We start from the raw sequence: 27,770 nt of genomic DNA on the forward strand, positions 1-27,770 counted from the left end.
TTAATTAAATTTCTTGTTAAACATGTTAAAATTCTTAAAAATACCTGAAAAAAAACATACTATATGCGGAACGTTTCACCTTGTTAACCTTGTTAGCCATTGCTATCAAAATATTTCAACTTGAAACATGATTTTTATTATATTTTGTATCAGTAATGACACTTAAAGTCATTCCTTAATACTTAGCAGCAACCAGCTAACACTGCATATTGATATTCAAAGAGATGACACTTATCATATAATTATCGATTTTATTGTTATCCTTTCTGATCAGCTTATTATTAAACCAAGTTACAGTTGTACATATCTGATATTAACAAATTGTTACAGGAAAAGAAGTAATGATATATTCTCATCAACTTTCATATGTTAATTCTAACATATATATATGTGAATAGGATGCGGTACACAGTATTTCAAGTTTTACTTCAATCAACTAGGCCTGAAACAAAGGTGTTATCTTATAAAGAACAAGCTACAGTTTTTTATGTTGATTTCCATATTCCAGCTACTTCTTTGGAATGAGACCAGTTTTAGTGGTGATGGATCTCGACCTGTTAAAAGAAATTCAGATTAAGGATTTCATGGATTTTGCAGATCGACCAGTAAGGATTGTTTTCTACCCATGTACCTTTCGTTAAATGTTTATTAAAATGTAAATCTAATTAATGTTATATCGTTTTTGAAAACTTTTACACAAAGTTTCTGTTTCAATCGAAACCTGTCATTGTTTCATTAAATATTACCATACAATAAGAAGTTTTGACAAACCAAGTTTAAAACAACGGCAAATTTATTACAAAATATAATTTATATCGTGTTTTCTGTGAAATATCTTACCAAATTGTGATCAGTTATATTAAGAACTGATGAAAAAAATTATTTGAGTAACAGTTTGTATACATATTATTTGTTCCAGCTCGTGTTCTTAAATATTTTAGTATTAGTGATACTGGTTATATGTTGTATATATAAACAATGAACAGTGTACTCAGTAGTGAAATAACTGAATATTGTGGTTTTCTTCAAGGTATTACTTTTGCATCGTGTTTTATCACTGGGTTTTTTGGGTCTTTTTGAATTAGATCTACCAATAGAACCCGGAGAACCTATCAACGACTTCCTAATTTTCCTGCGTGGAACTCGCTGGAAGAGAGTTAGAAGTGCAATACCCCTTCCTTTACTACCCTGAAACTTAAAACAGTAAGTATTAATTACTTTATTCAACTCGTGAATATTCACAGATGTCTTCTTTAGAACAACTATAAAATGCAGTTCTTTTTTCAGAAGTTCGTGTGTCCTTAGCTCAAGTGCATATTTACCTCCAGATAAATGCCTTGATAAACACCACCTGTCACAGTTTAATAAACACGTTTTAACTATCCTTCAGAGTTCAGAATTAGAATGCCCATTCACACAATGTGCAATCGAGTTTCACCCTTTGTAAAATAAAAGGGTTGTATAACATAATATTAACCCCATTCATGTTTCTTGACGCTATTCATTGCTCCACAATATCCTTTCTATTGCTCAACTGTAATTTTCAAGGATTATAATACTAAACTACATGTTTTCATACCCTTGGCGTATACAGCACAGATATTCCGTTGTGTGTCCATCGATATGACTAAAAATCAACAATGGAATTGGAAAAAGTTAATGCTGTTTCAAAGGAAGTCATATTGTTCTAATTTCGTTATCCAGATCATATTTTAAAATATATCAAGCAGTTTAACAAGCCACATAAACAACTTTGTTTATAATTTCAACAAAGAACAACTCTTTTGAGTAACAATGGTTACAACCGTTATTCTACAAAAGAAACTTTTAATCAGTTGATGACCTTACAATCATATGAAAAACGCGAATTTTTCTGTTTATCCTTTCGACAACACAAAGATTAGAAACAATATATTTGTTAAAAAAGAGAAATATTGACGCATATATAGAATGAAATATATTTTTCTAAATATTTATTTTAATATTTTTAACGATTCATAAATCCGTCTTACACTAAATTATATTATATATTTTTCACTTAAATTTTACTGATGTTGCTAATAGAATATTCCAACACCCACTTCGATATTTAACGAAAATACATAATTTGTTATCTAATGCTTTATTCTTCACCCCACAGGTAAAAATAAGACGTACATTCACGTGTATTTATTTACAACATATAACCATATTGCGCAGTATTTTAAATTATTTTATTTATAAATATAACTTTCTATTTTTGTTCACTAGATGGCACAAACTATGGATGAAACTATAAATGACTTATTAAGAAATATTGAGGAATATTCTAGTTAAGAAAATTACCTAGACGTATATAAGCTATTCCAGGCCATGATTATGGATATTATGGTTAAATGTGCTTTAGGAATTGATGCATATGTTCAGAAAAATCCCATGGAACACGAGTTAATCCATCATGCCAAAGTAATTTTCGGTACTTCAATACAGTCGTTGATTTTCCACATTCAAAATAATAGTTTTGGTATTTTGGTGTGTATAATAGTTTTAATAAATTTGTTACAGTGGAGAAAGTGTGTATGAAATTGTTTAAATTTCCAACATTTGAATAACAGTGTTAGGTCTAACACTTCAAACGTACTCTCTACCGAGGGAAGGAAGATGTCGTCAAAGATGACGAATCCAAATGTTTTCATTAGATAGAAGGATGTTTGTGACGGTCTTAGAAGCGACCATTACCCATATAATACATGTCTCATCATGTTGATAATTAGTTAATTAAAGCATTTTGAAAGGATGCTTAATACTAATTCATTAAATGGTTAAAAAATAATTCGTCCTAAAAAGTATGCTTAACACTAATTCATTTATTAATTAATTTATTAAGTTCTTCATTAATTAAATTAATTGTAAGTAATTCATCATAGAAAAGAACGCTTAGCTAATTCATGAGTTAATTAATTTTCATATCCTAAATGAACTATATCTTTCTCAGTCAGATTAAAATTTTTCAGTGATATACTAAGAAGTCAAAACTATATTCAGTGCAACATTGTCGTTAATATATATATTTTACCCTATGCACTATAGATGTCTGTTCATTTAGAACCGCTCTAAAAAGGTAAAAATATCATAGAATATTAAAAAAATTACTTCATACAACATTGTACATCGTCATTAAAACGTTTATTATACAATAACACTTTTACCAACTTTTCACAAATAATTTTCACATTTTTTACAATGTGATAAAATTGTTTCAAGTAAGGAGATTACAAAACTTTGGTGATTTTTATACATTTGATAAGATGTCAATGAAAGATAATCCATGTTACGAGATAAAACTGTTTTCAAATTGTCGAAGAATAATTACAATGGTAATTGACAACTAAAGTTTTTTCACAATGTTAATTGACAAGTAAAAATTTTTACAATGGTAATTGACAAGTAAAGTTTTTCACAATGGTAATTTACAACTAAAGTTTTTGGTATTATGGAGATTTTTTTGATTGATTAATAATGTGATAGAACAAGTATGTACAGCAGTTATTAGACACAAGGGGTAATCTTACATTCAATTGTTGTGTCAATGATCTCGTGACAACCACAGATGAAGAGAGAACTGTCAAAGTGTGACTGAAATGTTATTCTTCAAGCATTCTATTCTTATTTAATGGGTTTCAATAACATAGAATTATGGCTGAAATTTTTATGTGATTTATTTATATGTTATGATTTAAAATGAATAATCGATAAAAAATTGTAAGTTTTCCTATTTTGAGTATTAGCGAACTAATTGTTGAAAGAATAATATTCGAGATTCTCCTATATTGTGACAGTATATTCTTCCTAATCGTTGATTACGTCATTTAGATAATGATTGATGTCATTATCATTTGCTCATAACATGAGTGACCATATGATCATTTTTAACACATGATCGAATCGCATTTGTAAGTTAATTTTTAGTGTTTCAGGTACTTTATTAGAAAATATATGAATTACCAGTAAGTCATTCCGTTATTATTTTTAAATGTAGGAAAACTGAATTAGTAGGAAAATAACATGAACATGAAAGAGTATGTGTTTGTATAATTAACAGAATGGCTGGTGTTCCCTGAGATATTTTAGGTAATTAGTATATTTTGTGTACACAACAATAAATTTGTAGACAGGTTTTAATACTCGTAGTAAGCAGAGCACAGATACCCATTCTCTTGCTTTGTGTTTAAATATAAACAACGAAACAAATAACGCTGTGTGTAATTCTTATAACATGTGCTTACAAGTGTAACAAGTGCTTACGTAAAGAAAACTTTTGTCCTGTTTTTGATTTAAAAAGTGTCATAAAATAAACTTATCCATGCTGTTTGGTAGATCAAAACTGGCTTTTGTCAATGATATAAATTTTATATATTATGTTGCAATAATTTTTCTAAACATTATACAATTAAAAATAATAATAAAATCTCACTTATTTGAGCAGAATCGATCTTTCATTTAGAAAATTTGTTCTAAGCCGACTGTTACAGTCTGACAATTTGTTGTATATTGCGCATAGTTTGCAATAATTTTACACTAACAAGTATTAAGAATACACAGTTAGCGTTTTGTATAAGTTTGTAGGCAGATTGGAAAAATGTTTCATCATTGATAAGCAAATTTGACAAACGTACAGTTTAACAAATTACAAAAAATTGTACTGAACTGAATGCATCCCTACATATTTATAGTTTTGTAAAGTGCATCATATATTTTAAATGTATTGTTAAGTACACAAATAACGACAGTGTACTATAATTAACTTTTATTTTATTTAACATTTTTATAAATATATTATAAAGTTCATACGTTTAAGTTTAGTTTTATTATTTATGAATGAAACATGCTGATAGTTTTCAACTACATTATATCATGATCTATGCTAAATAATAAAATAATTATATAAATGTTACGCAAAAACTATATTTGGTGACTCTTAAATTTTAATAGAACCAATTAAAGTGTGGTATACATATGGAGAACTCATTGCCAAATATATCGTGTATTGATAATTGTTAATGGACTGATTTAATACATTTAATGATCTGTAAAACTAAATATTATTTAGAGATTCTTATTAATATTATATAGTGTTTATAGTAAGAGATGTTTTGTGTGTATATATACACATATGATAAACACTGAACTGTATAATTCATGTCAGCAAAAACTTTAAAAACTTCGTTTCACATCCGAATAGTAGAATTGACAGTAACATTGTAACACCCCCCCTGCTGAACGCACGAGCATATTTGGTGTGATGGGGATTTGAATCCGAGTCGAGTGTCCCTACCACTGTCCATGAGAGACCTAACTTATAACAAAAACAACAGCTAGAGATTTGTATATTATCTGTTTTATGATGTAACGTCTGGTATTGTAGGTGTAGTTATTAGTAAGTCATTCATTTATTATATTTAACTTTCTGTCCGGGAACAATAAGAAATAAAAAATTTGTTACATTGTGTAATATATGATGTGTTTGGCTTGATGTCTATATCATGCCTACGCAAAACATTTGATTGATAATTAAAAGAATAAATATTATTTAATATAACGTAATTTTCTAGCACTTTGACAACTTTTAGAACAATAAACACTTTCAAAACAAGGCAGCTTTAGTAGAAACTTTCAGATAATTCATTGACCATAGAAACTCTGATTTATACAGCAGGGGCATAAACAGCATCGTTACACATTGACGAAAGTGTGTTAAAGCAAATGGTGCTTACTTTGATTAAATCATGTTTTACAACAGTGGTTTATACAATTCTAAACTTTGCGGTTAAAAAACGACATTTGTTTGTGGACAAACAAATACTTTGTTGTAAATCAATAAAAGTGTTATTGCATAAACGTTTCCTTGACGATGTAAAATGTATAATAAAGTTAAATTTTAAATTTTGCATGATATTGCATCTTTCAGGGTTTGTGGTAAAATGCAGATAATTGTGATATTGTTACATTAAATATTGCTATTGACATATGCTAATACCACTGAAAATCTTTAAGCACTTGAGCAAGTTATTGTTCTTATAGGACATGGAATTTAAATACCTGATGAATTAGAGTTAAGAATCCTTTTTCTACGACAAATTAATTAAAATTGACTTCTGAATTAATAATAAATGAATGAGAGTTAAGTGTGTTTTTACGGAGCAAGAAAATATAATTGATTTAATGAATTACTTTGAAGCATTCTTTTGAGGACGATTTAATTAATTAATTATCGGCATGATGAAACATATATTATAAGATTAATGGCTGTCTGTTTTGTAGTTCTATCAAAGTGCCCCCAACAACACGCGTTCTAATTAAAACTTTTGACGGCATGACCACCTGTAATGGTGACCGAGTCTCACCTTCCCATTGACGTGCACACAGATGACAACGTTTGGAAATATGATTTCGTCATCTAAAGTGACATCTTCCCTTTTCACCCATCTAGCACCATCTTTTATTCAGTCTGAATTGCTGGTTTTATTTCTGCTGCTTTTGATTCACAACAAAAAGTACTATACATGAATAAAGCAGATACTGTGACCTATAAAGATCGAAATAAGCGAAAAATATGCCACCTATTTATCGTTCCAAGTGTTCATTAATAATTATCATACAATTTTACGTCCTAATTATATCTAATTTTTATAAACGCATCTGAAAAATAAAACTAATGAGATAAAATGTTATTTTACGTAGTTTACCACAAACAACGTGGTTTTTGTCGTGTATCTTTAATACAATTTTGTTGTTGTGTTTTAATATCGTTTCCGGCTTTTGGTTGGTTCACGAGAAATTTCAGATATCGTCAGTTTAAATTTTGGAACAAAGGTTCTAATCCATTTCTCGATCTTGTGGAGGTTTGTCGTCAAGTTATGAAATCAAGAGCAGCTGATCCAGCGGCATGTGTTAAAATATACTTTGACATCAACTAGCTAGCCCTTATATTAACGCTTATATTAACAAAACTTTAGAAATAGGTTTAATATAGCCTTTTACGAATTTATTACGCTGCTAAGATATAGTGATTAAAACATTGACTCGTAATCTCTAGTTCGAATCTTCTCATCGTTTATACCCGTCTGAATCATGGAGCAATGATAATGAGTCAGCCAATCGGCCCGACATGGCCAGGTGGATTAGGGCTTGCATTTTACGGCCATGGTGTTTTCTGCTTTCATTTTCCTTTATTGGATTAATTGTAAAATTATACATAACACATTAAATTATATAAAACAAACTGTAAACACCTAGAAGTTCACAAAGGGTCATAAACTTCGTTAGTTTGACCAAGTAGTTGTGTAGTGAAATGTATCAATATTTTATAGTCTTTGATAAATAGTGGCATAAATGTAGACAATGTGACTATAAGTCAAAGGTGGTCAAATGTAGGGTTTATACCAATACAAAAAGAACTAGAAGGTCACTCAGTAGAACTCATACAAGTTTCTCAATTTGAACATATTCAGCTATCAAAAAATAAGAATGTGTCCGTACGTCGTTTGTTATCAACGGACTTGAATTATTGTTGGCAGGAGAATAAGGAATAATATTCTAAATATGTTTCATCAAAATATGGTCAATTTGACTGAATTATAGAGCAAATAATAACGTAAAACAACAAATAATGTATCTGTTACCATGCTAGAATCTCAGTGGGATTTTGGTTTTTTGTCTGTGAATTACGGTTGTGCTATAATAATTCGTTTATTTTATATTAATAAATTTGTTAATCGTTTGACACATAGACATATAACATATGGATCCATTCAAATTATGAAAGGAACAACTGTACAGGTTCCTGTTTACCACCTTCATCACAACCCAGCTCAATAACCACACCATGAAACGTTTGATCCAGAAAGGTAAATACAATATATTTATACATTGTATTTGCTTGGGTTTTTTTTACCTTACAGCTATTAACGCACTATATTCTTTTCTTGAAGTTATAGGTAACGCAGTATAATAGTGCAAAATAAAGACAAAATAACATTCCAATAATGCGAGATATCTAATTGCCAGCCTAATGGCGTTTTTATTGAAAGGTTCAAAATTCGAGTGTAGAAATGGCGTTGAATGCAATCACACTTTTAGGTGTGTAAGATTATAACTATGAAAATCTCGTTAATAGGAGTCCACCACTGGTAGAACAGTAAGTCTACAGATTTACTACGCTAAAATCGGGGGGTTCGATGGATTCAGCAGATGGCCCAATGTGGCTTTGCTATAAAAAAAACACACACGTGCACACTCGTTAATAGGGTAAAATTACTTGAATAGTAAGTGCTAATTATTCAACCTCATCATTTACATGAGGGCACTTGACAAGTTTATTACCGAAGATAATTACCACTGTTCTTGTTTCTTCGATATTCGCGTGATGAACAATATTTTAGTTTTATATTAAGTTTGCGACCTTCGATCGACTTCTTTTATTTGTTTATAACAATTATACTTTAATTTATTAAACTGAAAGATTATGTGCTTATATTTATAGAAAAACCCTTTTGGTCGGAAGGTCCTTTTTCGTGACCATTTTACGGTTGAGGTTGTTTTTATTTTTGGAGGCATTTGCTGTTCTAAACATTCCATTGAATCAGTTTTCTTCACTTCAGTATTTAATATTTTCATTTTTAAATGTTGTCTGGTTTTGTTCTATAAGTAGCATTCGTTCGAAAGGGTTAAAATATGTCTTTCGACCGAAAATATAACCATGACAACAGTAAACTGGAGAAAGGTCGAGAAACTGCCATAAACTTGTTTGTGCAGCTGACAAACATTTCGTTCATTCTTCCATAACTTGTATCTATAGCGATACGAAGGAAAATTAAAATATTGAAATCGTTTTAAAAAATGGCTAACTAACTCTACTTAAATAATTGCGAAATGCTGGTTCCCAGTTCTAATGGTTTTCTAGTAAGTAGAAATATTTTACTTAAAATTCCTGCTTATTAATATGCAAAGTTATGATATTTATTATTTCAAGTTATAAAAAATTGAAAATGTGCAGAAATTACGAAATTATTACAGGAAACTTATAAACTTCTGTTAGACAATATTTCAGTATTCAGTAAGCTTTCGAATATTTTGCTCAAAATACAAGAAAAATAATTAAAAATGAACGAACGTAACTTTATATATATATATATTCTTTATACGACAAAAGTGTTATTGTTTTAACAACTTTACCAACACTTTACCCCCAAATTTTAACTTTAAATATATTTCAGGTTTTCTGTTGATAATCACGACCACCATCCACTTGCTTGGCAACCATTTGGACATGGACCTAGAAACTGCATTGGGATGAGATTCGCTCAGCTGGAAGCCAAGATGGCCATATCTAGAATAGTTCAGAAGTACTATTTGATGCCTTGTGAGAAAACAGAAAAGGTAACAATAACAGAATATATATTTATCACGTCCAACCAAACACACACCTTCGTATATATATGTATATATAATAAGATACTGTTGAAAAAGTGCATGTTTTTTTTTAATTTTACATAAACTTTATGAGGGTAATTTACATTTTCTTCTTGTTATGCTATATTGACTGTTTTAACAAGTGTCAATTATAGAAGCAGGCATTAAAAACAACTTATTACATTTTGTGCATTGTAACATTATAACTCAGCTTTCATTTTAAATTTAGACTTCTGAGACAATAATAATGATGTTTTCAGATAATGGGGCCCCGGCATGGCCAGGTGGTTAAGGCACTCGACTCGTAAAATGAGGGTCGCGAGTTCGAATCCCCGTCACACTAAACATGTTCGCCCTTACAGCCGTGGGGGCGTTATAATGTAATGTTACATTTACAGTGAATCCTATTGTTCGTTGGTAAAAGAGTAGCCCAATAGCTGTCGGTGGGTAGTTTTGACTAGCTACTTTCCCTCTAGTCTTACACTACTAAACTAGGGACGGCGAGCATAAATAGCTCTCGAGTAGCTTTGTGTGAAATTCAAAAAACAAACATTCACATGTATGTAGCATGCTTGTCAAATTTTTCTACTCTTTGATGTTTATGTATTTTTTGCCCCGCTAGTACAGTCTTCGGTTTTACAACGCTAAAATCAGCGGTTCGGTTTCCCTTGGTGAACTGAGCAGATAGCCCTTTATGGCTTTCCTATCAGAAATACGAACACACATTCTTCGTTTTTTAGCGTATTGGAATTTACGTTCAAATAAATATAAGTTTCCTTTTAAAACTTGTAAATATACTCTTTAGTGATAATTAATTTTAAGCAACGTCTCCATAGAGATAAAAGTCAAGGTGATATAACCTTCTTGGATAATATTTATTTGAGAACTGGTCATGTCTTAAAGTAAAATGTTTTTATTTGAATTTTGACATAGATAATTACTTTTTTGATGATATTCATCGAGTATAAACGTTTAACCAAATGAATATGTCTTAACTTTGACTTCATTACATTAAACCTCTTATAATTTACAACTGATTTTGCATAATCCACTTATAAACCTTTGATTTCAAATTATCTGAATTCTGCCGTAGAATATCTTTTGTTTTTTAACTATTCACGTACAAAATGTACAGAGAGAAACAGATTTAAAGTTAAATTACAATTTTTTATATTAATGTTTTTGTTGTTGTTTTTTTCTATCAGAAACTGACAGAAAACTCGGTGTGACTGTTATGAATCCTGCAAATGGAGTTTTTGTAAAATTTGTCCCACGAAATTCTCCGAAATGATGTATTACAACACCAACATAACCTTTCTTAAGCTAGTCCACAACTGGATGTTCAATAAGCAGTGTAAAAATGTTTTAAATAGGATTGAATATTGAGTTTGTTGTACACTTTCACGTATATTTTTGTCAAAGTGCGTATCTCTTTAATATCTTTGAAATACTTCGTACCTTCCAATATTCAATATTGAAATAAGAAATGATATGTATTAAGTTTTACCTTAATCAATAAAAGTTCTCTAAACTGATATTTATGAAACTAAATGACTTAGAAAAATTATAGCTTTAAAATTATAGCAATTATAGCTTTATTATATTACTTCACTAATTCAGAGAATAACAGTTGTGAAGCGAAAATGCATTTTGGGGTTATATTTTATTAAAACACTAAACACATTGTGGTGTCAGCTGTTTGGGAAGAAATGTGTGAGTAATCAGTGATGTCGAGAAACCCACTTGTTGAGAAATTTATATGCAAAAACGGCTCGTTTGGGTTGAGAAAATATTTTACGTCTCGACCTTGTTGTTCGCTCTTCTATGTAAAATATTTTCTCAACCCAAACGAGCCGTTTTTGCATATAAAAATGTGTAAGTAGTTATGGCACTTATTTCTCGGCACGGCGCCAGAGGGTGTTACATGCACGTCCAGGTTAGATGTTGGGAAGAGAGGTGGAGAAAATGGAATTATAGACCCCACAAACAATGAAGCCATCAGATGAAAATGACGTCATAGTTCCAGGAACTATCGTCAGAGCGCGTTCTGCTATTAAAGATTGAAGACAGAGAGAGTGTTGATATACGTGCCACCATAGTTCATCGAAGTGGAGCCATACAATAATGCCACCAGAGATGATGACGACATCTGTCTGAACATCAGTGCTTGCACTGTTTGTATAAGTGACCACATGAATGACCTTTGTACTTCCTAACAAGCAACAGTCTTGACGTCAGACAGAGGTTTATCTCAAAGTTTTATTTTGAGAAATACATCAAGTGAATGATAAATATTGTTATTTTAAATACAGTGAAGTCAAACATAGACGAACAAGTCTATTTGAAAAATAGGCATCCCCAGTGATTCAGCGGTATGTCTGCGGACTTATATCGCTAAAAACCGGGTTTCGATACCCGTGGTGAAAAGACACAGGTAGCCCATTGAGTAGCTTTGTGCTTAATTCAAAACGACAAAACAACAATATTTGAAAATAAAGTTGTCTTAGTTGAAGACGACCTATACCTTGTCTAAATCTATCTAACACTTCAATCAGGCCCTATTTATCTTTATTTTTCCAAAAGAAAACAATTTAAGTATCTTAATCTTTCTTCCTATGTTAACCACTCCACTCCAAGTACCATTTCAATTACCTTTCTCTGAATTTTTTCCAATAATTCTGAGTCTTTCATATAATAAGAAGCCCTGGACTGAACACAATTCTTCATGTATGATCTAACCAACGACCTATACAACTAAATCATACACATTTTTACACTTGTATTCAATATTTCTGTAAATATAATTTAAAATCCTATTTGCCCTACCAGCAGCAAAATCACACTTCTTGGATGGCTTCAAGAAATAACAGTCATTACCCCACAATCCTTTCTTTAATAATACAGTTGAGGTTATTCTCCAACAAATATAATTATTCAATCATGATACCCCACATACAGGGTCTTCCATTTATTATAATGAAAACCATCCGCCATTTATTTGTGGAACTCATTAAATGACCTAACTTGTTTTCTAACACAGCAACATTCTCTTCACAGCCAGCAACACGTAAAACCTTGATATCATCATCACATTTAAATAATTTATTAATTGTTCCCTCATCTTTGTAATTACTGTAAATCAAAAGAACAATGGTTAGAAAACTGAACGCTGAGATACACCACTTGCAACACTGATCTAGTCTGACTAAACTCCACTTACAACAACCCTCTGCTTTCTTCAGTTAAGCCACTCTTTTATCCAATTAGTTAACTTATCCGTCACATTTACAGAGATAAGTTCTATGTGACACTTTATCAAATGCTTAAGAAAATTCAGATGCACCAAATCCACACCTTTACTCTCGTCTACATATGCAGTGACATTTTGAAAACATATCAGAGATTTGTAAGGAAATATTTTTCCTTATTGAAAATATTTTGGCTGTCTGATGAAACTGTAAACTGTCGGAAGACTAATAAGCCTATAATTCATGGAACACCTTTTTGAAGAGAGTACCTGCATTAGTTAATTTTCAATAAGTTGGCACACGTCCAGTATTCAAGGACTGAGGAAAACTTTGGCAACTGGTTCACATATATAATCCTTGATCTCCTTTCAAACCCGCGGAGAAATATTACCTCGACGAGAAGTCTAAACATTCTTTAAACTCTCAAATATTTTTCTAGAAAGTTCAAAATTTATGCAACTGTCTTATTCAACTTCGTTTTCATTCATCAGTTCTTCAATATGAGGAATACTGCTTAAGTCTTCATTAATAAAAGCTGGAATTAAATTACCCAGCCATTTTATAGCCATCAGATAAAAGCCTCTTTTATCGCCCCTCAAAGGTTCTATCCACTGTATTTATTCCTGATACACTTTTTTTAAAAACATTCTTAATATTGTATCTTATGTTATTAGCCAAATAATTTCATACATCACTTTAGGTGTTGTAAGTTCCTGTTTCGCCAATTTATTTGATCTTTTATTATTCGAAATCTTCTATAATACAAATTAACTTTTCCTCCAGAGGCTCATTAGTATGTCTGCGGACTTACAAGGCTAAAAACCGGTTTTCGATACCAGTTGTAGGAAGAGCACAGATAGCCAATTGTGTATCTTTGTGCGTAATTGAAAACAACAACAACCAGTTAGTTACCTTAAACTACTTATATATGTAATTTTTTTTATTTCTATGTTTTGTATGTTTTTGTATTTGCAGCTACCATTTTTTGTATGAAATATATATCTGTTGAATAATAAAAAATGTTTGTATGAAATATAATTCAATTGAATATTAAATTTTTTTTGTATGGAATATATTTCTCTTGAATATTTAAAAAATGTTTGTATGGAATATATCGCTGTTGAATTTTTTTAAAAAAATGTTTGTATGGAATGAATTTTTGTTGAATATAAAAAATGCTTTTATGGAATATATTACTGTCGAATATTAAAATGTTTATATGGAATATATTTCTATTGAATATTTAAAAAGTGTTTGTATGGTATATATTTCTATTGAATATTAAAAAAATGTTTCTTTAAAAAATTAACATTTGTTCGCTGTCTTCAATTAAGTCAGCTGACCATATTACAACAGATAATTCTTGTTGCATCACTCCAACATTTATTTATTTTTTTTAAATTTGGGACCAAAATATCTTTAATCCTGATTTCCGTATGCAGAGAAACAGCAAATCCAATACAGGAATGTACCTGGGTGTTACCCCAATTTTTACGTTCTCGAACCATGTATTAAAAGTTACCAATAAATCTAAAATATGATTACTCCTAGTTCGTCTTTTGAACAATTTTACGGAGAAATCCACCTTGAACAGTTCGTAGAAAACTTTCTTCCTCGTGGTTTGACTCTAGCATTTCCCAGTGGACATGTTTGAAATTGAAATCACCCATAATTACGTCTTCATTAACAGCTGAAATCTAAATCTCACTGTAAAGTTTCTCAATAGTTCCATCAGGTTCATCTGGTATCTGTAACAAATTCCTGCTCAGAGATTTTGCCTTTAATATCCACTTATAGATACCCAAATGGTTTCAGTCTTTCTGCTATTACTTGTGATAATATTTTCAACTTCAACAGGATATAACTCATACTTTACATATAGAGACACTATTTTCCCTCTCTCGACTTCTCAGTTCCTTTTTAGTAACTTATAACCATGCATTTCAAATTATTTTCTTTGGCTAACTCACTTTGTCTCTGATCTGTATTTTCTAAGTCACTTTCCTTTAATCTGTAGTTTTTGTTGAATAACTACGGCTCTTTCTCTCCCAGTAGCTCAGCGGAATGTTCGCGGACTTACAACGCCATAAACCGGGTTTCGATACCCTTGGTGGGCAGAGCACAGATAGTCCATTGTATAGTGTTGTGCTTAATTCAAAACAACAACAACACTTCCCTGTAATGTACATTTCCTGTTGACTGACTCACTTACGTCTGATATATATTTTCTTTTGGCTAACAGTCTTCCCTCTGATCTATATTTTTTGTTGGCTAATACATTCCTCTCTAATCTATATATTCTGTTGACTAAATTCCTTCTCTTTAATCTATACTTTCTATTGACTAACTCACTTTTCTCTAATCTGTATTTTCTTTTGAGTAACTCCACTCTCATCTGTATTTTGTGTTGTCTTGCGTCCTTCTCTCTAACCTGTATTTTCTATTTAATAACTACCTTCCCTTTGATATGCATTTTCTGTTGACTAACTTCTTTCCCTTTAATTTATATTTTGTGTTGAAAAACTATCTTCTCCTCTGATCTGTATTTGCTATTGAGTAACTCACTTCCCCTCTCATCTATATTTTCTGTTGACTAAATCCGTTCTATCTAATCTATGTCTCTAATTATCTGTTAACTGACTCACTTCTCACTTATCCGTATTTTCTATTCACTAATCCACTTATCTTTAGTATCTATTTTCTGTTGACGAATTCCCTTCTTTTTAATTGATATTTTCTGTTGACTATATCTTCTTTCTAATCTATATTTACTCTAATTTTTGCTATGCATCTGTTTTCACTGGTTACACATAGTCCAATCTCTTAGTCTACATAATATCATAATATGGTGCAAGCCTTCCTTTATTGTAACTCAATTTGATACTCTGAACTTAAAACAGCATTTTCCTTTCTTATTTCCATACACATATTTTCACTTCACTGGATCAAATAAGTCCATTTTAATAAAATTATTTCAAAATTTCTTTTGCTTAATTTTACTTTTTACTCGTAAGGTTTGTTTCCTTTACATTATTATCCACTGTGGTATCGGGCAGTAAGAAATATCATAAAAAACATATATTACATTGGTTTTGGGTTTTAAATACTCTAGTCTACATTATTACATAGACGTTTGATCTTAAGTTTCTTCGATACTAGAGTAGTTGCTACAGGAAAAGTGCCCTAGGGTTCCACATGAAGCACTCAAGAAAGGTCAAAATTTCATTTATACAGTTTTTCTTTATGTGGCTAGGGGTCTGAAAAATGGAACAAAGACACATTTCTTAATGACCAACTTTTTGAATATGAAGACTCGTCTAACACACCGTTGCAATTTGAGAAAATCCCAGTTGTAAACAGTTGCTGAACATTCATTTTTGAGTCGTCTTAAGAATAAACAACTCCAGATCCTACATACTATCTGAAACCTAAAATATCTGCTTATAAGTGCTTGAAAGAGACATCAACACCTTTTACGTTACGTGCTAGATAAATTATGTCTGATAAAAATAACATCTCAAGCTTGATTTTACTGAATAATAATGGAATCTATCTGGCCCCCTCCACTTGCTCAGCGGTATGTCTGCGGACTTACAACGCTAATAACCAGGTTTCGATACACGTGGTAAGCAGAGCACTGATAGCCCATTGTGTAGCTTTGTGCTTAATTCAAAAGACAACAACAGTTATCCATCGGTAATATTTCTTCAATGTAGGTTTCTCTAATCTAAAGAAACGATAAACAATGTAAAACACTCTAACCTGAAAAGATGATAAATTTACAGATTCTTTTAATCCGAGAAGTTGTTAAACAATGTAGGTTTCTCTGATCTGAAAAGTTGTTAAATAATGTATATTTTAATACAAAGGTCTCTAATACACCCCGATAAAATATCATTGGAAGAAACTTTTGATTTGTTAAGTTTTGATGTATTAAAACCCAGATCTGCACAATTGGGTTAAAATTGGGTTTGAATGACTGTAGTAGCTTTTTTTGTTAGCTAAGTAATTTGGATGAGTGTTTTGGGTTGTGTGACGGATTTACTCTCATATATCTATTTCAATATCGATGTTTTCAAAGATAATACACATATTGAGAAATGTGTATAACATATACTGTTAAACCTGTGTTGTGAAATTCTTCTTCATTTACTAAAGTTGTAGAAGATTCTCGAGTGCAAAAAGCAACATCTTATCTATTTACGTAAGTAATGGTGTATTATTTACACTGCTGCGTAAATCGCAATTTCGAGAAACACACCTCACGCCTATAAATGTAATCTACACGACGTGCCAAGAGACATATATGTTGTTAGTTTGCTACAGATGATATATTATAAACTCTAGAAGCTATAATTGTGGTTACCCCTTATTAATCAGGAACTCCAGATATTTGACAGGGAACATTTATAGATTTCAACCATTTCAAGCCGTTTAACTTCTGCAGATTCATATTGAACATTATTATTTCAGCGGTGAAAAATTAAACGTGTGATTAGCGAAGTAGGTAGAGCTAGTTAACTCCCTGTCGACTCGAAATTAACTCGCTCATCGTGAATCCTCAGTGAGACATCAATGAAGCTTCAGACCAGATATAAAGCTCGATAATGTTATTAAGTTTGCAAAACGGTTGTACGTAGATCATTATTTCTAATAACTGTTATTGTAAATTGTATTATTGTTTGTATATTAAAATATATTAATGTTAAGAAAGAAAACTGTGTGTATCAATCTTGTTCGCAAGTATCATAATGTAAATACATGTCGACATTTATTTAACTTCTAAATTTAATTTACAGCTTAACCAAATTTTAAGCTGTTTGACATTCTAGTACGGAAAAGTATAAGAATTCTTTATCATTAAACCGCAAACCACAGGGTGTACCATAACGTACTAGTATTTTACGGTATTTATCGTGGTCCATTACTCTATCTGTTTTGTAAATATATCCTGTCTCCTCAGGAGAAAAACCGTCCCAAACCACCATACTACCTCCTTCAAGCTTCTATGTATTGTGGTAAGTATCTTTCACCTTTCTTCTACAGGAGGTGCAAACTGGGATTTAAACAGAATATTTCAAATTTGGATTCATTCATCCATAATTCCCTTTCACAACATCAACAGTCCAGTTTTAATACTTTTAAGCAAATTTTAGTCTGTTGACAATTTTCATGGATTTAAGTAAATGTTTAATCTGCTACATGATCGTATATTCCATTCTTGTTGAGTCTTCCTGATGCTGTAGAATTTGACACTTGTTTGTCATTTGGTACATGGCTCTAAATCTCATGCTTGAGATCAGTGGTAGTCTTCCTTCTGTCCTGAAGGCTGCATAAAGATACTTAACATCAGTATCATTGAGTTTAGATGTTCTGCCTATTCCTATCTCATTGTCAAATTTACCTGTTTCTGTCTCACAGTCTAGAGTGTGCTTGACAGTGTTAAGGAAGCATTTCAATTCTGCAGTAGTTTGTTGGAGAGTCAAACTAGTATCACGTAAAGCATTTATATGAACTCTCTGCTATACTTAGAAATAATTCTATATTGTACGTAAAATATAGATAAATAGTCTACTTATGTATAAAATTAATTTGTGGAAAGTGTCTACTTATAAGTGCCTGAAAGAGAAATTAATATCTTATATATTTTGAGCTGTAAAATAACAACAAAACTTAATATGCATATTGTTAAAAACTGTTTATATCAAAGTTTATCTGTAGTGCGTTTAAAATTGATTTATTCTAGAATATACTAGCTCATTGCTAGCTTCTTTCTATATAGTTAAGACGGCTATATCAGATTCTAAATTTGATCACTATCTTCATTGAAGCAGAATCCTTAGTACACGTATATTGGAGTTCTAAAGAACGGTATGTATTCTCACTCTGGTTCACTCATCAGAGATCAGTGATACATTGTCATAGTATTAAAATTTATTTTCTCAAATGACATTACACCCATGGAGTGAAAAGAATGAAAAATATTCTCTTGTCTGTCCTAACACTTTTGCATAGTACTGTAATTTGAGATAGATAGTTTCAAAAATTTAGTTTTCAATGTACCACAGACAAGTATTTGTGTAGCTTTCTACTTAATAATAAACAACAATCCTCTCTCGTCTCAGGAAAATTATAGATCAGTCAACAATAAGTTTAAGGACTTAAGATGTATCTATGTTGTTGAGGTAATTCTATCAGTTTAAGGACTTAAAATGTATCTGTGTTGTAGAGGTAATTCTATAAGTTTAAAGACTTAAAATGTATCTATGTTGTTGAGGTAATTTTATGTTGAATTACAGAAGAGTGAAAGTGAACAAATTATTATTACAGACATATTCCTTCATGAAAACCATTATGATCAAATAACATATTTTAGACCATAAACACTGGAAAATTAATAATTAATTATCAAAACTAAATGATATAAATATACCGAAGGAAACGTACAAACTGTGAATGTAGATTTACAACAACTGAAAGCAAAAATGACCCTTACGTATTCTTTAAAGTTTATAGCAAAGAAAACTTTTATTTGTCTTCCACGAATTATGGAATTTATGTCATTACGTTTTCTAGTTAAAATTAGCAGACGGCTCGAATATGGATCAGAAAAGAAAACTTATTATAAGTAACTATTGTACAACGTTTCGACACGCTTTCATTATCATCAGGTATTGATGCACAATGAAGATGAAATAATAGGTTTTACAACAATAACATCATATTAACATAACATAATTTTAATACACAAGATTAGCGCAATACACATTCCAATTATATCGTAGTTGTTGTAGACCACTCAAATAATGAAGACAGTTATGAAATCTGAGTTCTTGTTTTCTCTAAGTGTCTCAAAAAAAATATCACTTTACAGTTACAAGTTGTTATTTACAGTGATAATGTTATAAAATACTAGTTTGGCTTATATGGCCAGAAGGTTAGAGACCTCGACTTTCAATCTGTAGAGATTGTACTACAATTACTAAAACAAACAAAAGTTTACAACAACTGCAAGGGCATTACAGTATCTGAGATGCCACTAGAAATTTTGGAACTCTTTAAAATAATTACGAAATGAATGAGAAGATGTGTGTTTTCTTATAGCAAAGCCACATCGAATCCCCATGTGTCAGATAAGTTAATTTATCATATAAGTTATTTTATAAGCATAATATCGACAGGAATAACCTTAACAATGTCGTGATATAAATATATATATATATGATCAGTCGGTCTTACAAGTCATCTAAACAATATGTTATTGCCAGTGCTACTGACTTACCTACCCATAAATTTTCCTTTACGTAACATTTACTTATCTTCAGGTCAGTTGTCCTTATGAAAAGGGAATTTGTCAGTGGCACAAATAGCATTATTCCAACTGTCAGAGACTAAAGAGACCGTGGTTTTTGCCAAGACTACAGACAATATGTTTTTTACCAGGATTACTTGTCTTGAGACAAAGACAAAATTCAATGTATTCCTTTCTGAATAGTCTAGTTAACTGTGCTCGTCATATTCTTTGTGTTATTGTCACTTCTTTCACAAGAGAAATATCTCTTACGGGTAGCCATTTAGAACTTGTGGTCAACTCACAATGGAGAGTGCATGCTGAATTGAGTGATGATGCTAACACACAGATGAGCAAAAAGGTCTTCCAGAAAATAAAAGATTTTATATGAAACACATACAATTTACAAACCCAAAGATGTTGCAGCTGTTTTAAAATTACAACAGAATGAGATCATTTTACACAGTATTAGGCAGTTCTAATGGTAGTGCAAATAGGATTTTAGGTTGTATCTATAGAAATATTGAATACATGTCAAAAGAGGTTAAAATTTCATTGTATAGGTCCACTAGTTTGGCCATATATGGAGCATTGTGTTCAATCTTTTACTCGTTATCTTAGGAAGAACATTGAATTTTCGGAAACAGTTTACGAAATCGTAATTGAAATGGAAAAGTTGTCCTACCATGACAGTATACGATTCGTGAAACTGTTTGTGTTTAAAGGCACTTTGATTGAGTTGCTCAAGATTGTTAAGAAGATGGGTAGTGTTGATGTAGTGATAAGACTAACGAATACAAATATAAACTCACAGAAGAGCTGAAGTAATCTTCAGCTAAGACAGTTTTGTTTTTAAAGGATAGTTTTTGGATTGGGTTACCTTCAGATATGGGGGAACCATTACGTTTAAGTGAGTTTAAACAATAGTTCTCAGATTTTATTATGGCTTTGTATGTAACCTGCAATAAGCTCATGGGATGTTGATGAAAAGGAGTCTCCATTATAAAAGAAGAAATTTGATTTTTTAACTAAAAGCCAAACAGCAAGGTTTAAGCCATAACTGGATGACAGCATGCTCTGTGACAGTGAATTTTATCAGGGGAAAGAAAAAAAGGAAGAGAACTATAGAAGCTTTACAAAAAAGTAAACAAGGTGAAAAACATTATTGTTGGACAAATCTATAATACAAAATACTAAACAACTAAATCATTTTTTATATAAATTAAACTTAAACATTTATGTCTTGATACGTAATACTGACTGTGGACTAAGAAACTTGTGAATATTTTTGTTGATATTTTGAGATGAACAAGGGAATTATATATAACATTATTTGTTGCTTTATCTGTCTGGTGTACTTTTGTGTGCAGTTTAAACACTAAAAATACCTACATTAGTATATTGTGGAGTTTGAATAACAGATAAAATTATGTGACCACATTCTTATAAATATGAACACCAAAATTCATAGTTAAAATGGAAACGATGATTGATCTTTAACATTTAAGCAGATTTTACAGGAGGATATCAGGATGATGGTGGATGTGTTACATATCAGAATTATGAACACTGAATTTATTAATTATGAATATGCATGAACGTTTAGGTTTTGTGACGAACAGACATTTGATCATTATGAATAGTCTTAAATGTAAAAATTGACAGGAGAAGTAATTTTTATAACATTTGTGAAATCTGTTAGACACTCTGATCTACACTTCCAATCTCCTATCTGTTACCAACAAGTGGAATGTTTCCTCTATTACAGTGATTTGTTTGCTATTAAAGTGAGGCCTCTCAGGATTTTGTTTTATAGGTATATGATTGGTAAATAAATATATTTGTAATATTTATTTTCTTTTGGTTTACATATTTCTACACAAGGTGTGATTTAACTTACATTTGATGTGTCAAAAAAAAAGTGCTTTATTGTTACCATAACATTTATTGTTTTGATTATTTTAAAGCAATGTGTGTTAAACAGACAATTAAACTAAAAATTACAAGATTTTATACTTAATTCGTTTTTCTTTGGTTTCCGTTCTGTTCAAGAACATCAAGACATATTCTCAAATATTAGGGGCAGGTAACTATCACAGTGCATCAGCTAGTAAAATATATTATTTCAATATACTCATTTTTACTGACCAATCATTCAAGCCCCCTAGTGGAACAGCAGTATGTCTGTGGACTCATACAGCTAGAAACCGAGTTTCGATACCCGTGGTGAGGAAAGAGCTCAGATTGCCCACTGTATATCTTTGTGCTTAATTCACAGACCATAAACATTCTTAAAATTAAACAATAAATGAACTAACAACAAATAGAAACCTATTTAACACTTCTGATGTCAATAATTAACCAATCATGGCCCGGCATGGCCAATTGTATTAAAGCGTTCGATTGGTAATCCGAGGATCGCGGGTTCGAATCCCGATCGCTCCAAACATGCTCGCCTTTTGAGCCGTAAGGACGTTATAATGTGACGGCCAACCCCACTATTCGTTGGTAACAGAGCAGTCCAAGAGTTGGCGGTGGGTGGTGATGACTAGCTGCATTCCCACTAGTCTTACACTGCTAAATTAAAGACGGCTAGCGCAGATAGCCATCGAGTAGCTTTGCACGAAATTTCAAAACAAACAAACAAACAAACAAAATTCACCAATCATACAAATTAGAGCATGTTGAGAGATGGTAAATAAGTTTCCATGTGTTGTTAAGTCATTTATTGTTTAAATTTAAGATGTTTAAGGTCTGTGAAATGTTGTATATCTTCTTTTTTGACAGTTTAACATAAGGCATGTCGGCTGAGAGAAAAGTGGGTCAAGTAAGTCCCAGTACTGATAGAATTTCACTCACTAGGGCAATCAAACCACAGCACGTTGAGAGATGGTTAGTTACTAACATCAAAACAGCTGTCAGAGGTTGGTAGGATTTATAAATGATAGATCTGTAGTCTCCTAGGTTTTATAATTATAGGATAACATCCAATTTATTAAAGATTTCTGGATCATTTTGGGCACTGACTAAAGAAGAAATACATTTTAAATGAACTGAAAATTGTGATCATGGATTTACATCACTAAATTAAAGTGTTATTTCAACCATGATAATCCATTCGAGCTGGATACTGATAATAAAATAGAAACTATATTTGTCTCTGTTTATTTCACTCACGAAGTTAAAGTGTTATTTCTAATGGTATAAGTTGTGATGCCTAGATTTGGTTATTGTAACTGTAAGTTATTACGGAGGTTTCTAATATACTTGTATACGGAAAGGACTTTGTGATTCTTAATTTACGAGATAATTATGTAAGAATTTCATCTGATATGACTTGTTTATATGAAAATAAGGATATTCAGTATAATTTACACCTACATGGCATTCCCATGTACAGTGAACTGTTGTCCTTTCTTCCACAAATAATATGAATTATGCAATTATAAATCTTTATTAAAATTCATTGTGTAAAGATAACATCATAATTATTACGTTGGCTGAATCTTGCATACACTTATATGTTATATAATGTCGAAGGAGAGAGTGAATCACAATTATCACTTTGCATGCGTTGATATGGTAACCGAAAGATTGACTATCGAGATACAAGCGAGGCAAATGGTAACTTAGGTTTCCATTGTTATCGTGCAGAAGCTCTTAGATAGCTCATTAAATATATAACCACATGTGCTAATAATTGAATGCAATGCTATGTATGGGATTATACGTGTATTTTTACGTGTGATGTGTTACTCTTATATAAATACAACAGACTACATCTCTTAGCAAACAAATATTATAATCCAGATGTTATGTTATTTGAGCTGAAACATTGGCAATTAACTTTTCTACATCATAGAAAAAGTTCGTAGGCCAGAAAGATTGACCAGTGGTATGTCAGAGAGAAATTTGGAGGACACGATATTATTGTCCTTTGATACGTCAGATAAACCTAAAGTAATTAACCTTTACAACATCAAGAAATATTTAGTTATATTTCCAATAATGTTCTTGAGAAAATATTTTTAGTTTTATAAAAGATAATATTCGTCAGATGGTATACTTTGCATTACATGAAAATATTAGTCACCTTAAATATTATGAAGGAACCCTTAAGAAGAAATGTTCTCATAAAAGTAAGGTATTTTAAAGAATGTGAAGCCCACACCTAATGAAAGCTTGATACACCTATTGTTTCAATAAGTTTAATGCAACATTTCAAATGTTTAAATCATTTCTTGAACATAAAGTTTTGTTGAGCTTTTCAGTAACATTAAGTTTTGTTGCAAGTTACATTTAGAACACACTTTAATCTGATGAATAAATTAACAGTTTGGCAGCATGTCTATATAGATGCTTCAGATTAGACCATGTTTCCATATGAACAATATCATGTTGAAGTGTGAGTTTACTGTGACTGGATTATCGTGATTACAAGCTGAACATTAGTGCTTATACGGTGGTTGATAAGATTTTTCTTGTTGGTAAAGAGTTTTGAATCTCTATTTTTATAACCTTCGTTCCCTATTGGAAACGTGTTCCGTTGCTTCACATCAGTAGTTTTTATAACCTTCGTTCCCTATTGGAATCGTGTTCTGTTGCTTCACATCTTTAGTTTTTATAACCTTCGTTCCATATTGGAATCATGTTCTGTTGCTTCACATCTGTAGTTTTTATAACCTTCGTTCCCTATTGGAATCATGTTCTCTTTGTTTGTTTGTTTGTTTTTGAATTTCGCACAAAGCCACTAGAGGGCTATCTGCGCTAGTCGTCCCTAAATTAGCAGTGTAAATTGTCATTTCCACACCCTTGCACGTGTACTGAGTGCAGAACTATTGTACATAAATATTTGGGTTGAGGACATACTTATATTACAAAACCAATGTACTGAATTAAATTATTTTTGGAAAAGAATACGTTATCACACTCTATACAAACTGAACTAAAAGGACTAGATACAGATTATAATATCAAATAAGGATGGTTTTATTTACAAACAAACATTCTATAATATAGCGATGGTCTCTCACTACCAGACTGTTGAGTTAATAAAGGTATTCATCTCTCGAGATATTATTATAACAGACGTACATATATATCCTTCGGAAAACAAAAATGTTTGAAAGTTTCCATATCATATTAACGTTTTGTTACCTTATTGAGAAAAATGTTTCACCCCATAAATTTTGACTATTAGTTATTAAGATAACCATCATTCTGTTTTCCCTGGTCCAGAGGGAGTTCAGAGATCGGCGTAACAAACTGTCATTATGAGGGTTCAAAGTTTAAACTTTCTTAGTAACATAAAAAGTGGTTGAAGGATGTTGTTAACTTATGAATGCATACTTTGGTTGAAGTATGTTGTTACCTTATGAATGTATACTTTGGTTGAAGGATGCTGTTTACTTCTAGATGTGTAATTTGGTTGAAGAATGTTGTTAACTCTAACTTTTTATTTTCTAAACATTAGAAGAAGGAGAAAACATTTCAACAGTTTTGTCAAGCTAGGAATTCCAGGACCAAAACCTAATTTGTTGTTTGGTAACATGTGGGAATTATACTGGAAGGTATGATTTTATATTCTTTACTCAAAATGTAATTCAGTTGTTTACACTGGTATTTTTATCTTTCACTTTGAAAATATTACAGTCTTGTAGTTCTCTTCGTCTCTGGATATGTGTGTTAATGATTTTTGTTTAAATGTTTAGTGAAATAATCTATGCAAGAGGATTCTGTGCAAAAAATGCATAATTTGTTGTAGTAACAAGTGTAACATAAATGTTTTCTTATGTGTTTGTGTGGTTTAAACGCCTAAATCAGGTAAATTGAAAATAAATTAACCGCAATAATATGAAAAGTAACCATTGATATTTTATCTCTATAAATACAGGGACCCCTTTCTTGTCTTCAAAGTTGGATAGATCAACATGGAAAGGTTTTTATGTAAGTGATACATAATTATTATATACTGATACGAAATAAGTTTGTATTTCTATCTTATATACTTGTTTACGTCATCTAGCCTCGAAGTAAAACAAAGTTTTTCAATATATACGAGATATCTTAGGAATACTTTGAAAAACTTTGAGTTAAATTCCTTGAACAAAAAAAAACCAATAAGAGTGGTGCCATTAAATAACCGTTTTATTCAAAATAATGAGTACATAAATTATTGTTAAATAAGCACCAAGATAAACTATTCAGCTACTAATTTTGGTCATTCAAAGTTTAGGGAATCTCTGTACTAACCCTAGCAACTGTCGTGACGTTTTTTATATAACGCTATTTAACCACATTAACTTTGTTTTTTTTTTTTTTTTAAATAATCAGTTGTTTGACACTGGAATAAATTAATTAAATTTTTTGTTAAACTAGTTAAGATTCTTAATAATACTTAAAAGCAGCGTATTATATGCGGAACGTTTCACTTTGTTAACATAGCATTATTAGGTACAGAAACTACAATCTGGAAATTAGCTACTTAGAAGCCAGTGGAAAGTAGCAGATATTTGATTGATTCGTAAAACAACTGAATCTATGAATATAAAATTGCGACGATTACCTGAGTTTACCCAACTAGTATTGTAAGAAATAGTCCCACACTATAGATAATCCAACTATACGCCATTGCTATCAAAATATTTCAACTTGAAATATGACTTTAATTATATTTTGTATCAATAATGATACTTAAAGTCATTCTTTAATACTTAGTAGCAAATCAGCTAACACTGAATATTGAAATTCAAAGAGATGACACTTTAGTTTCATCTGTTGGTAAAAAGAAAACGTAAACTAATTATCGGTTATATTGTTTTCCTTTCTGATAAGCTTATTACAGTTGTACATATCTGGTATTAACAAATTGATACAGGACAGTTATTTGGAAAAGAAATAATGATATATTCTCATCAACTTTCATGTCTTAATTCTAACATAGATATATGCGAATAGGATGCGGTGTAAGACAACACAGTTTCCCTAGTTTTACTTCAAGCAACTACCTCTGAAACAAAGGTGTTATCTTATAAAGAACAAGCTACAGTTTTCATGTTGATTTCCGTATTCCAGCTACTTCTTTGGAATGAGACCAGTTTTAGTGGTGATGGATCTCGACCTGTTAAAAGAAATTCAGATTAAGGATTTCATGGATTTTGCAGATCGACCAGTAAGGATTGTTTCTACCCATGTTCCTTTCGTGAAATGTTCATTAAAATCTAAATCTGATTATTGTTATATCGTGTTTGAAATCCTTTACACAACGTTTCTGTTTCAATCGAAACCTGACTTTGTTTCATTAAATATTACTATAACATAAGAAGTTTTGACAAACCAAGTTTAAAACAACGACAAATTTATTACAAAATTTAATTTATATCGTGTTTTACTGTAAAATCGCTCACCAAATTGTGAACAATTATATTAAGAACTGATGAAGAAATTTATTTGAGTAACAGTTTGCATACATATTATTTGTTACAGCTCTTGGATTTAAATATTCCAGTATTTGTGATACTGGTTATATATGGTTATATGTAAAGAACCAACAGTGTATTCAGTAGTGAAATAACTGAAAATTGTCGTTTTCTTCAAGGTGTTACTTTTGCATCGTGTTTTATTACTGGGTTTTTAGAGTCTTTTTGAATTAGATCCACCAAGGAAACCGGGAGAACCTATTAACGACTTCCTAATTTACTTGCGTGGAACTCGCTGGAAGAGAGTTAGAAGTGTAATAACCCCTTCCTTTACGACCCTGAAACTTAAAATAGTAAGTATTA

At 31.1% G+C, this 27,770-nt stretch overlaps 1 protein-coding gene across 1 annotated transcript in view; it reads left to right on the top strand.

Annotated features, from left to right (window-relative positions):
* Nucleotides 1-27,310, top strand: part of LOC143232262 (cytochrome P450 3A27-like) — a 47,863-nt gene extending 20,553 nt beyond the window's left edge. The window contains exons 2-4 of the mRNA XM_076467445.1: nucleotides 25,463-25,559; nucleotides 25,883-25,935; nucleotides 27,064-27,310. Coding sequence (XP_076323560.1) covers nucleotides 25,463-25,559; nucleotides 25,883-25,935; nucleotides 27,064-27,310 — 397 coding nt within the window. The remainder of the gene's footprint in view (nucleotides 1-25,462; nucleotides 25,560-25,882; nucleotides 25,936-27,063) is intronic.
* The last annotated feature ends 460 nt before the right edge of the window (nucleotides 27,311-27,770 follow it).

This window comes from Tachypleus tridentatus, chromosome 1 (genome assembly GCF_004210375.1).
Source record: "Tachypleus tridentatus isolate NWPU-2018 chromosome 1, ASM421037v1, whole genome shotgun sequence".
In the NCBI taxonomy this organism is placed as follows: Eukaryota; Metazoa; Arthropoda; class Merostomata; order Xiphosura; family Limulidae; genus Tachypleus; species Tachypleus tridentatus.